Raw genomic sequence first — 11860 nt, 5'->3', positions numbered from 1 at the left:
GGAAACGTCTCTGGACAGCGCTGGCTCTTCGGCTTGGAAACGGAGATGAGCACCGCTTCCCTAGAGTCGGATTTGACTGGCTTTCGAGCAAGGGAAACCTTTACGATTTACTGGTCAGATGATATGTCTGTGAGGCTGATTCTCAGTCCCTGTGGCCTAATGCATAAGCAGGCTAGTAAAAGGAGGAAATGTGATGGAAAGTGGAGGACCTTTCTCAGAGTCGGAGATGTCGAGTCCCATATCCAAGAGGAGACCTTCCACTGCATCCACCCAGCTCAGCAAGCCACACAAGACTTCAGCTGCCCAGCCCTGGACCCATGAGACTGGCGGGGCGACGCTCAGGTTTTGAAGACTGCAGACCTCCTTCCTCAAGCTGCTGCTGCAGTAGGGGGTTTCCAAAAAAGCCTAACAAAGAAAGAAAACGGTGGGAAGGGGAAAGAGCAAAAATACCCCGAGCGTAGAGGGCCGGTGTGGATCGCTCACGTCACGATCTGGCAACGAAAACAAGGAGCCCTTTCCCACAAAAGAACGTGGGTTATTGCCAGTCTAGCTACTCTAGCAATAAATCATGTTGCCTACTTATTTCAGCAGCCCTTCTGTCTTCTCATTACATCGAGGAACTCAGACAAATCAACACACTTCTCCCCCTTCCCAACCTGGCCCAGTTTTCAACAGTTTGGGGGAAAGAACCCAAGCTAAATCAGGGAGAAATTCTGGGAACTGTCTGCGTGTCCGTCTCTCACATATACACTCCCTGCCACGGGGCTTCAATAAGTCCTGAGATTTCTAGCCCCAGTTTGTACATTGACTGGAAAGCTGTGGGGTGCTGCAGGTGGCACCTTCAAGTGCAATAAATCACTAGTGTGGGTGAGGGGGAATGGAGGAATGGACAGCACATTCTAAGCCTCCAGAGATTGGGCGGGGGGAGGTTGGTACCAATGCACAAGCCTAGAGATGTGAAAGCCCGGAAAAAAAAGGAAACATTTGGAAAAAACCCGTTTTTTTCCCGAAAAATTGGAAAAATTGAAAAAAGAAAAGAAAAAAAATTGGTTATGGAACGTTTTATTTTAACATGATGAATAAAATATTTTAAGACAAGGTGTTCAAATATTTTCCAAATCATTTCTAAAATATATATATATATGGTATCAGATTGATCTATTTTCTGTGCACTGAGGACAAGCAAGTCCTAGGTTACAAACTGAACTCTCCAATGCAAGAACAAGATGCATTTCTTCCTTTAGGAGGTGCGATTGTCAGAAGAAAATAAAAAGGTTTCAGTTTTGTTTTTGCATGTGGGTGGGTATTCTGTTTGTAATCATTGTTTGGATACACTATATGTTTAATATGCTAGTTGTGATAATTTCATGCCAAGTAAAAATGTCCATAGTCATATTTTATGTTCCTAAAGTAACAGAATGACTTTCAATCTAGAAAAGACAAAAGAAATGCTAATGTAGCATTTTTTTCAATTTTCCCCAAAATTTCCATTGCTCCCCCCAAAAAACTGGGGAAAAACCGAGTTTTTTTCCGAGCTTCAAAATTTCCGGAAATTTTACATCTCTATGCAAGCCCTGACCTGGATGGCCCAGGCTAGCCTGATCTCATCAGATTTCAGAAGCTAAGCAGGGTCAGCCTTGGCTAGTACTCAGATGGGAGACCACCAAGAAAGTCCAGGGGACGCTCCTCAGAGGCAGGCAATGGCAAACCGGCTGTGACTCGACAGCACTTTACACACACACACCAATGTGCAAACTATGCATCTACAGAACCATCAGACTGCAGACACACAGAGAGGTATTCACTCATAAAATTCATTCCATGTTCAGAAAAAGACATACTTTTGACACAAGATGTGCAAATAGTGCTTTGTTGAGGCTCACCCCGCCTTCTCCCTGCCTCTCTTGCTCGCTAAGCGCCACAGATCAGCGGTGTCGCTCATTGACGACACCACAGAGCCACTCCCACTCTGGCTCTGCAGAGCCACCTACACCAAGTTTTCTGGGTTCTGCTACCCTTTGCTTGCCAGCATCAAGCCCCACACAGGAAGCTGGCAAGCTGCTCCCAGGTTTCACCCATGCTGCTGAGAACCTGCCTTTGTCCAGCTACTTGGTGCAGCCACTGCGGACTAGGGCCTGGTGGGGCCTGGGGATCTCCCGCTTTTACAACTGATCTCCAGCTGACAGAGATCAGCTCCCCTGGAGAAAATGGCTGCTTTGAAGGGTGGACTCTATGGCACTGTACCACGCTGCGGCCCCTCCCCTCCTCAAACCCTGCCCTCTCCTGGATCCACCTCCAAAGTCTCCAGGTATTTTCCAACCCCGACCTGGCAACCCTACTGTGGACACCAGCTTCAGCTGGTAGGGCTGGCCCCTGGCTCCACACAATTCCCCCCAGCCGCATTGTGCTATGCTGGGAGTCCTCAAGGTAGCTTTAATCAGCAAAAGAAGCCCACGTTGAAAGATCTTTCAAGGGCAGATTTTTGATGGTTTATATAGAAAAATGCACACAACTTGTGTTACCTGAAATCCGTCCAATGATTCCTTCAGCAGCTCAAATTGCTCAGTTGTGGCTCTCTCTTTGGCTGCTCTGACATGGATTTCCTCTCTCAGCAACTTCTCCGTGCGAGAAAACTCCTTGCTGCTCTTCTTAATTTCACTGATCCGCTTGATGATCTGACAAACAGAGAAGAAGCAACACATTCATTATTTTCCCCTTTATTTCTGGGATTTCAACACCCCCTCCAGCCAGCTAAATGGCTAACAGTGCAGTCCTATGCAGAGTTACTCCAGTCTAAGTCCATTGACATCAACAGGTGTACACTGGAGTAACCCTGCATAAGATTCCACTCAATGTTATTTTCATACCAAATCACAGTTTAGTATAATGTTAAATTTATATTTAATCACCTCTTTGGGGAGTCAAGATACTCCTCCCTTCGGGCAATTTCTGGCACAATACCATGATGGCCTCCCCTAGCCAATACAACATTAGCCAGGAGACCCAAATGTTGCCTCCAGGCATTACAAATGAAAGACAAGGGCTCTTTGCTTCAAGGAGTATGCTGATAAATGGAAGTGGAAAGGAAATGGGATTGGACTTCTAGTATGGCAAGGTCAGGCCTTAAAGTGTTTCTGTAGTATCTGGTTGTTTCCAAATACAGAGTAGCAGGGGCGGGGCGGGGAGCAATGTTCCCTCTAAGGTGTGGAGTCTTGTGAGCAAAAATTCTATTTGGTGAGCTCCTGGCTTTCAAGTTGTGAGCGAGCAATTTGGCTACTGCATAAATTAGCTTGCTCTGGAGCCCTCCTTCCTGAGCCAAGACAAAAATGTGTGAGCTGGAAGCTAAAAAACTGTGACCTGGCTAACACTAACTCAGCTTAGAGGGAACACTGGCGGGGAGCAAATATGCTTATTTCCTTCCCCCTCTACATTTAGAAATAACCAGATATTAGGAGGGGAGCCGTGGTGGCTCAGAGATCTGCAGACTGGAAGGTCTATAGTTTGGCAGTTCAAGACCCGAGTGCCACACGACGGAGTGAGCTCCCGTCTCTGGCCCCAGCTCCTGCCAACCTAGCAGTTCGAAAACGAGAAATTGCAAGCAGATAAACAGGTACCGCTTTGGTGGGAAGGTAACAGCGTTCCGTGCGCCTCGGCGTCTAGTCATGCTGGCCACATGACCACGGAAACGTCTTTGGACAGCGCTGGCTCTTCGGCTTGGAAAAGATGAGCACCGCCCCCTCGAGTCGGATTCGACTAGCTTTTGAGCAAGGGAAACCTTTGCCTAGATATTAGGAGAGCAGGTCATCCTCTCCTCTAACCAGATGCAGCCCTGACCTGGACGGCCCAGGCTGGCCCAATCTCATTAGATCTTGGAAGCTAAACAGGGTCGGCCCTGGTTAGTGCTTGGATGGGAGACAACCAAGGAGGCCCAGGGTCGCTACACAGAGGCAGGCCAGGGCAAACCACCTCTGACCATCTCTACTTTTGAAAACCCCAAGGGGCCGCCGTAAGACAGCTGCCACTCAGTGGCGCTAGCCGGATTCAGTCCCTTTTCCGCATGTCTTTAAGCCCACACACCCCATAGGCCAGTGGTGGCGAACCTATGGCACGGGTGCCAGAGGTGGCACTCAGAGCCCTCTCTGTGGGCACGCGTGCCATTGCCCCAGCTAGGCCCAGACCATCATTAAAGTGTCGAATTCTCTGCCAAATAATTTTAAGTAAATGAAAGCATTTGGGATTGCTTTCCTCACTTTGTTTGGATCATCTTACGTTAATGTGTGAGTTGTTTTTTTCTAAAGTAAAACCTCAGTATTCAGGTTAAATTGCCGTGTTGGCACTTTGCGATAAATAAGTGGGTTTTGGGTCGCGGTTTGGGCACTCAGTCTCTAAAAGGCCCACCATCACTGCCATAGGCTGTCCAAATCAGTCACGCAAACTTCTTCCCACTCACCTTGCAGACAGCTGTGAGCTGACCGCCACGCAAGAGCCAAAGCGATTCACCTCGAATAGCACTGATCGCCAGTGGCCAAAGCAGATCAGACAAGACAGCGTGACCAACAGCGCGAGATCACTTTTCCCTTGAAAGACACACAAACTCTCAAACACACAACACTGTACAGTCCTAAAAAGGACTTCACCTGTTGATCTGATACTGGCTCCTCTGGAAGTTCTGACAAAAGGCATTCAGTCATTTGCCTTCTGAAAAGCTGCGCCTATAGAAGAAACAACAAAAGAGTTAAGAAGTCGCTAATCGTGGATTGAGATTTGGCTGGGGCTTTAGAGAGGGACGGGCCTTTAGGCACGCAGAGCACTCACGCCCTTCCACTGAGCCACGGCCTCTCCCTCGCAGTGCAGCCCATTGAACACAACTGCAGATCAGACTGAGCCACGGCCTACCTGAGCTCCCGCTGTCTCCAGGTCCAACTTGGCAAGGCGTTCTCGGCGCCCCATTTCTTGCACCTGCTGCAACTTCCTCTCGCATTCCCTTTGCAGCTCCTCCTCAGCCTGAAACGAGGGAGACATCAAAGACACACTCTGCCTTTACCAACATGGGGTGCGAGAAATTTGCTCTTGGAATTGCAGGTAAAGAGAGAGACATTCGTACAGCATTACTCGTGAACAGGGGTCATTTCGTAGAAACCCTCCCGCACCTCACCCGGAGGGATGGCGTCCCCCCGCGTCCCCCCTCCAAATGACCCCTGCTCGTGAACACGCAGCTTAGTCATAGGTGAAATCACGTCACAGCTCAGAAGCTGAGCAGGGTCGGCCATGATTGTCCTTGGATGGGAGACCACTGAGGAAGTCCAGGGTTGTGACGCAGAGGCAGACAACGGCAAACCGCCTCTGTCTCTTGCCTTGCAAACCCCACAGGGCTGTTGTAAATTGGCTGCAACTCGACGGCACTTTCGAACACCGCCAAGATTAAGCAGTGGCTAAAAAGCAATGGTTGAAAGAAAACCAAGAGACGAGGCACTGGCCCCCTCAGCCTGAGGCATCCGCAGGCAGTCAAACTCTCCCCTGGGTGGGTGAGTGGGGGATCGGGAGGGAAATTCCGTTGCCTAGAATTTAAGACACTTCCCAAGTGGCTTCTGAACAAGCACAAAACCCAAGGGGGTGGGGCCTCTGCGGTGACCCGGGGGGGAAGAACATCCTATTCCTGTTTGCAGCTTCAGGCTTTCACATCCTCTTTCACATCTTTGTTGTTGTTGTTGTTCAGTCGCACAGTGTAGAGGTTTGTGTGCTCACATTTCTGCTCAGCCGTCAGGCTCAGTTGGTGCCCTTGGAGTCCATCACCTGCCATTCGAGCCCATTACCTACGGAAGCTGAACTGTTCCAGTGTTCAGCTTTCAATGTTCTTGTTCTGGGTACGCATCTAAGAGTAGTTCTCAACATGCTGCATGGCTCATGACAGGCTCCTTTGAGAGGCTCAGTGCTCCTTGAGAGATGTGCCGGTGTTTTTGGAAACAAAATGATATAATTACATTCATTATTTCTCCTTGTACCCCTCCCTCTCCAATGTTTTTATGGCATGTTGCAGGCTGGAGTGTTTCAGTGTGACGTGGGAAAGGAGGCCCTCAGAGAACATCTCCCATTGGTGTCTGCCTGCCTGCCTCCCTCCCTCTCTGTTTGGTGTAGTGGTTAGGAGCAAGGACTCTAATCTGGGAGAGCCAGGTTTGATTCCCCACTCCTCCTCCACATGCAGCCATCGCTTTCCTCCCAAGGAGCAGGCGTCTTTTAATTTCATGGCTGCTGTCACAGTCTGCAGTGATCTGGGATCCCAGGAACGTGAAGTCTGTCACTACTTTGTTGTAGGGGTCCTTGAAGGTTCACTAGCCCTCTGCCGCTTGGGGAGGGAAATCCAAAGGGTCACCAAAGGATTTCCTGCCTGTGGCTGAACTAGGAATGAGAAACCTCATTACCAACGCTCACATCCTGTATCTGGTAATGAAGTCAAGCGGTTTTTGATATGAACTAGCCCCATCAATCTAATTCTTTGTGTTACATGCTGACATTTTCGGGCAAGCCTGCCCTCTGCCGGATGCAATCAAAGTTTGGAGTCTCTCTGTGATTGTCTCGCCATCTGGTGGGGGATCGGCAAATACCAAGAGCACTGGAAGGAGTATGGACAGCTGCTTCGGGCAGGGCACCTACGTATGTGAATTGGGTCCAAGGAATTCATGTGGGCCATTCCATGAGCCTGGGTAAAGACTCATCCCATGCTTGGCAGGACCAGATTCCTCTGGGACACTGCGAATTAGGGCAGCTGACTCCCGATGCCGTTGTCCAGCAAGCCATCTCCTGCTTCATTTGCCTTCTCCTTACAGATGCTGCATCCTGCGTAAGGATTGCCAGCTCTGGGATGGGAAGTACCTGGAGATTTTAGGGGTGGAGTCTGGGGAGGGCAGAAAACTCAGCAGGGTATAATTGCCATAGAGATCACCCTCCAAAGCAGCCATTTTCCCCCCAGGGGGAACTGATCTTGGTCATCTGGAGACCAACAGCAATAGCAGGAGGTCTCCAGGTGCCACCTGGAGGTTGGCAGGCCTACATGACCATGCTGCATGCACATGTATCTTAGTTTTGGCCAGCTGAGAAGCAGGGGACACAATTCAAAACTGAAAACGGAAAATCCAAACTTGGTAATAAACAAAAGAAAGTGGATTGTGGTATTTGGACAGGAGTAGTCTGGTACAGGGATAAATGTTAAGCCCTTCCTATCAGACAGAGCTCATACGTTGCCCTTTTTTGCAAAATGAACAAATTACCTTTGTTTTTTCTGCAAGCCTTTTGGTTAAGGTTTCCTGCTCGGCGCGGGATTTCTGTAATTCTTCTTCCGCTCTCTTTATTTGCTGCTCAAGTTCAGCAATACGCTGGAAGACACCAAGCAAAACAGGATCAGCTTCAGGGTGGGGGGGAACCCACACAGGGGTCGGTCAGCTTCTGGGTTAGTAGGTAAGAAAGACATGCAGGCTCAGTTAGGGGGCTATAAGACATTCTAGCCATTTTCAGCCTCGGCTTCCTGGCTTAGGCTTCCTACGGAACGAACACTTCCCCAAACAATAATGAAGTTAGTCACAGGTCAGGATCCCGTCTACTTTTTAAAAGGGTTAACCTGTTAGAAAATCCTTCTCCCAAGGAGGCGTAGTTTTTAAAAAATCTGCTGTCAGGCATGCTAAACAAGCAAGATAACTGAACGCTAACTCACATTCTGATAGGCATTTACTTCTCTCTCTCTGAATTCACGCTTCATTTCATCTTTAATTCTAGAACACTGCAAGGAATAGCAACGAAGGAAAACAGAGATCAAGCAAGAGGGAGGTTATTGCATTGGATTCAACCAGCCCTGAGGCCCTATATATTCAAGAGTTCTGCAAAGGGAGGGCTAGCCAGGCCCAATATATTCAAGAGTTCTGCAAAGGGAGGGGAAAACCGGATTTTAGCCATTATGCTATACTAACTTCTAACATCAGATGGGAAGCAAACCAACATGAAGTTCTGCATGAGAAAAGACCGGCCTCCCCCACCTTTAGACGGCTTAAAGGGACAGGAAAATGCACTTGCAGCAATGCGAAACGTAAAACACATATTTATTTTGATCTTTGAAAATGTGTTTTTGAAATGCAGGGCTGGGCCACAATCCCCCCCCCCAAAGAACTTGGGAATTAATCCAACAGCAGCTACTGTGGTGCAAGACTGCATTTCCATCATGCCCTGTTGATAGGAAAACAGCATCATGTGCATAGCCAGTTACCACTGATGTTGCAGTATTGCCGTTATTAACACTGTGGATTGTACTTGTACCAAAGGTAGTTCTGAGTCCAGCCTCACTGCTTCATCTGTAGCCAGGATCGCCTTTTATCTACTTAGACTACCCCATTAACTGTATCCCTCCTCGATCTGGTCACCATTATACATGCCATGCCTGGATCGATCCCTAGATTGGGGGACTCCAATGCCCTTATGTGCAGCTCCTTTGAAAGGCATTTGCCAAATTCCCCTGGCTCAGAGTCAGGCCCGTAGCCACAGTGAGGCATTTAGGGGCGGTGCCCCCTCACTCATGGCCCATGCCCCACAACTCCCGCTGTGGGAGTTGTGCTGGCAGGTAAGGAAAGACCCTTCTCTTCTCCACCTGCCTGCCAACAGGATCTCTCTCCCCCCTCCCCACCAGATTTCCCAATGGCTCCCCCAAATTTTCTGGCTACGCCCATGCCCATAGTGCTCACGGCACTTTAACACAGACAGCTAGACTGGACCTCCGTTAGTTTCTGGATGCAATTCCAAAATGCTGATTTTGACCTCTAAAGCCCAAAGTGGGCCAGGCCTACGGTAGCAGGATGAGTCCCTTAACTAGTTGGCACTTTGGGATCCACAGCTGCTATCTTCAGCATTTCCGTTCTGACCCTCCTCCAAGAAGCATGGGGCATATGAACCTTGTGCTGGAGGAACACACTTTGAAATGGAGGACGAGGCAAGCTGAAGGAAAGCGTAGGATGCAAGCTCATATTTTTGGACAAGATACAAAAGTCTGTGTTAGGAATAGCTGGAACAAAAACTGGGAAGCCACCTGCATTTTGATCTTTGTGTTGCTGGCTTATGCAGTATGGAATTATCACTGCCCTAAGCCTACAGTTTTGCAAGGCGATTACAATTTCCAGTCCCAGTCCCTCCGGCACCCCACTCGGAGCAGCATGTGAAAAACATGATTCTTAACCTGGGCGGACACATGCGCAAGTTGGTTGTCCTTCTCCCTGTTCTCGCGCCTTAATTTCTCCATATCAATTCTCAGCTGCTGCATCTTCTGCTCCTTTGACGTGATGTCTTTTTGCAAACTGGTCACCAGCCCTGGAGGAAAACAAAAATCGACAAAATGTAGACCACAGATGGAAAGCAAAACAAGCTACATCCTAGGCAGCCGATTCTTAAGCATGGGAAATGTGTGAAGATGACTTCAAGATGAAGATTCAGAGTTTGTTTGGGAGCTTGCTTTTCACCCAGCGTTTCAGTCCTGAACAATGTCTAAAATGGCCTGGAAGAAATACGGATAAGATTGAGTTGCTTTCCCCTCTGTGAGCTGGTGGAGACTAGGTACCCTGAAATGGGAAAGAAGGTCCTTCATCTCCTCAAGACACTTTCAGGGCTTCTGGATATTTGTGATGGTGATCAGCGGGGATAGAGGGAAGCCCCCATCTGGAAAAAAATCCATGGTCAAAACCAAATGAGCAGGCATGAACATACACAAAGCTGCCATACACTGAATGAGACCGGCAAGGTCAGACTTGTCTACTCTGACTGGCAGCAGCTTCCCAGGGTCTCAGGTAGGGGTCTTTCATAACACCTACTGCCTGGTCCTTTTAGCTGGAGATACGGGGGACTGAACCTGAGACCTTCTGCATGCAAAGCAGATGCTCTGCCAATGAGCCATGGCCCCTTCTTACATGTGCATGTACAAGCAAGACTCAAGGCAAGGATCAACACTGGTATGACCATTCTGCTCCAAAATGTCCTTACTTGGAAGGCCCAGGCTAGCCCAATCTTGTCAGATCTTGGAAGTTGAGCAGGGTCAGCTTAACCTGGTTAATACTTGGATGGGAGACCACCAAGGAAGTCCAGGGTTGCTTCAGGCAGGCAGGCAGTGGCAAACCACCTCTTGCCCTGAAAGCCCTCCAGGGTTGCTATAAGTTGGTTGCGACCCGATGGTGCTTTCCGCCACCTCCATCATGACCCACCTGCTACAGTGTTAATGGGTTCTGCTCAGAATGGTCCTCCCTCCCTCTAAATGGAGTGATTTCCCTCTGATTGGGTTATTGTTTCTGACTTGAAAGACCTCATCTTGGAATAAATTTTGTTCATCTCTAAGGTACCGCTGGACTTTTGTTTAATTCCGCTGCGACAGACTAACACGGCTACCCCTCGGGAATGACTTGTACAATGGATAATGTTGCACACGGACAAGAAACACCTGGTTTCAAATCCCTCTCAGCCCAGAAGCTTCCCGGGTGACCCGGATCTAGTTGGCATCTCTCAGCCTAACTTATTTTACGAAAATATTGAGAGGGGGGAAAAACCCTATAAATACCGAGGAGGAGCCGCCAGGTGCAAACATGATGGATCCACAAAATAAGCAAACGAGGCGCGCAGGCACAAAAAGCGCCTGTAAGTAAGAAAGCGTTAAATCTTTTTGGTAGAGTCCAGGGAGGAGTTTGACCCAGAGCAATTTCTGGAACAGTGTAAAAGAGAGCAACAACTGAGAAATGTCTGGATTGCGGCTCGTGCTGAATCAACACTTTGCTAGCAGATGCATGATGTTAACGCTGAGACGAAGCAGTTCTTGGCCTTCCTGAGAGCATCCCAAAAGAAAAAAGTGAGATGTATGTTTAATTGGAAAATGTGGAGAGACCTGGCCCATAGAATCCCCAAGAGTCAAACACGACTGAATGGCTAACAACAACAACAACAACATTTAGTAACCCAGAAGTGCTTGTTTATTCAGACACATGATCTATAAGCAATGGAGGGGGGGGGAAGCAACAAGCTTTTTGCTGTTTGTACAGTTCCTTGGACCGCAAGGAGATCAAATCAGTCAATCCTAAAAGAAATCAACCCTGACTGTTCCCTGGAAGGCCAGATGCTGAAGCTGAAGCTCAAATACTTTTGCCACCAAATGAGAAGGGAGCCCTCACTGGAGAAGACCCTGATGCTGGGAAAGACTGAAGAAGGTAGAAGAAGAAGGGGACAGCAAAGGATGAGATGGTCAGACAGTGTTATCGATGCAACGAACATGAAATTAAGCAAACTCTGGAGCACGACGAAAGACAGGAGGGCCCGGAGTGATGTGGTCCATGGGGTCGCGAAGAGTCAGACTCGACTGTGCGACCGAACAACAACAACGTACCTGAAGTCAGAGAATTGCTTTTCTTCAAATTCTCAATCTCTTGCTTCCAGTGTGCAATCTGGAGGTCTCTTTCTGAAAGGGAATGGCACAACACTTCACTTGTGTTTTGCTGCAGGTGGGAAACCTATGGCCAAGGAGAGACAAAGACAGGGCAGTCACATCAGTCTGGATTAAATCAAGGCATTTCTACAGCAAGCAAGGCTAAAAAGCACTGTGCGGTTTGAATCCTCGCCGAAAGACTTGTGAAGTCGCAGGACTGCTGGCTGTGAGGCCGGGTCTGGACCAAGGCCCCCCACAGTGAGCATGCGGCATCAAAACGCACTTGGCCACTTCTGGCTGTTTGGAACTTCGGTTTCCCTGGAGGATGGATGCGTTTCCTGTATTGCCACAGTGGGGGAGCTGGGACAAGTGCCTCCGCCGCAGTAGAACCTGTTCCCTTCCCTCCTTGCTCATTTCCTTCTGAAGGCT

General features: G+C 48.7%; 1 protein-coding gene across 1 annotated transcript in view; it reads right to left on the bottom strand.

The window, feature by feature from the left end:
* Positions 1-11860, bottom strand: part of FHAD1 (forkhead-associated (FHA) phosphopeptide binding domain 1) — a 53127-nt gene that overhangs the window by 29631 nt on the left and 11636 nt on the right. Inside the window, exons 6-13 of the mRNA XM_015427838.1 lie at positions 11393-11516; positions 9212-9342; positions 7706-7771; positions 7266-7370; positions 4897-5004; positions 4638-4712; positions 2523-2675; positions 210-405 (exon numbers count right to left, since the gene is read on the bottom strand). Of these exons, the coding sequence (XP_015283324.1) occupies positions 210-405; positions 2523-2675; positions 4638-4712; positions 4897-5004; positions 7266-7370; positions 7706-7771; positions 9212-9342; positions 11393-11516 (958 nt within the window). The remainder of the gene's footprint in view (positions 1-209; positions 406-2522; positions 2676-4637; positions 4713-4896; positions 5005-7265; positions 7371-7705; positions 7772-9211; positions 9343-11392; positions 11517-11860) is intronic.

Source organism: Gekko japonicus, unplaced genomic scaffold, assembly GCF_001447785.1.
Source record: "Gekko japonicus isolate JY-2015 unplaced genomic scaffold, Gekko_japonicus_V1.1 scaffold435, whole genome shotgun sequence".
NCBI lineage: Eukaryota > Metazoa > Chordata > Lepidosauria > Squamata > Gekkonidae > Gekko > Gekko japonicus.
Note: the sequence above shows the minus strand (reverse complement) of the source record. Positions and strands in the feature narration are given on the sequence as shown.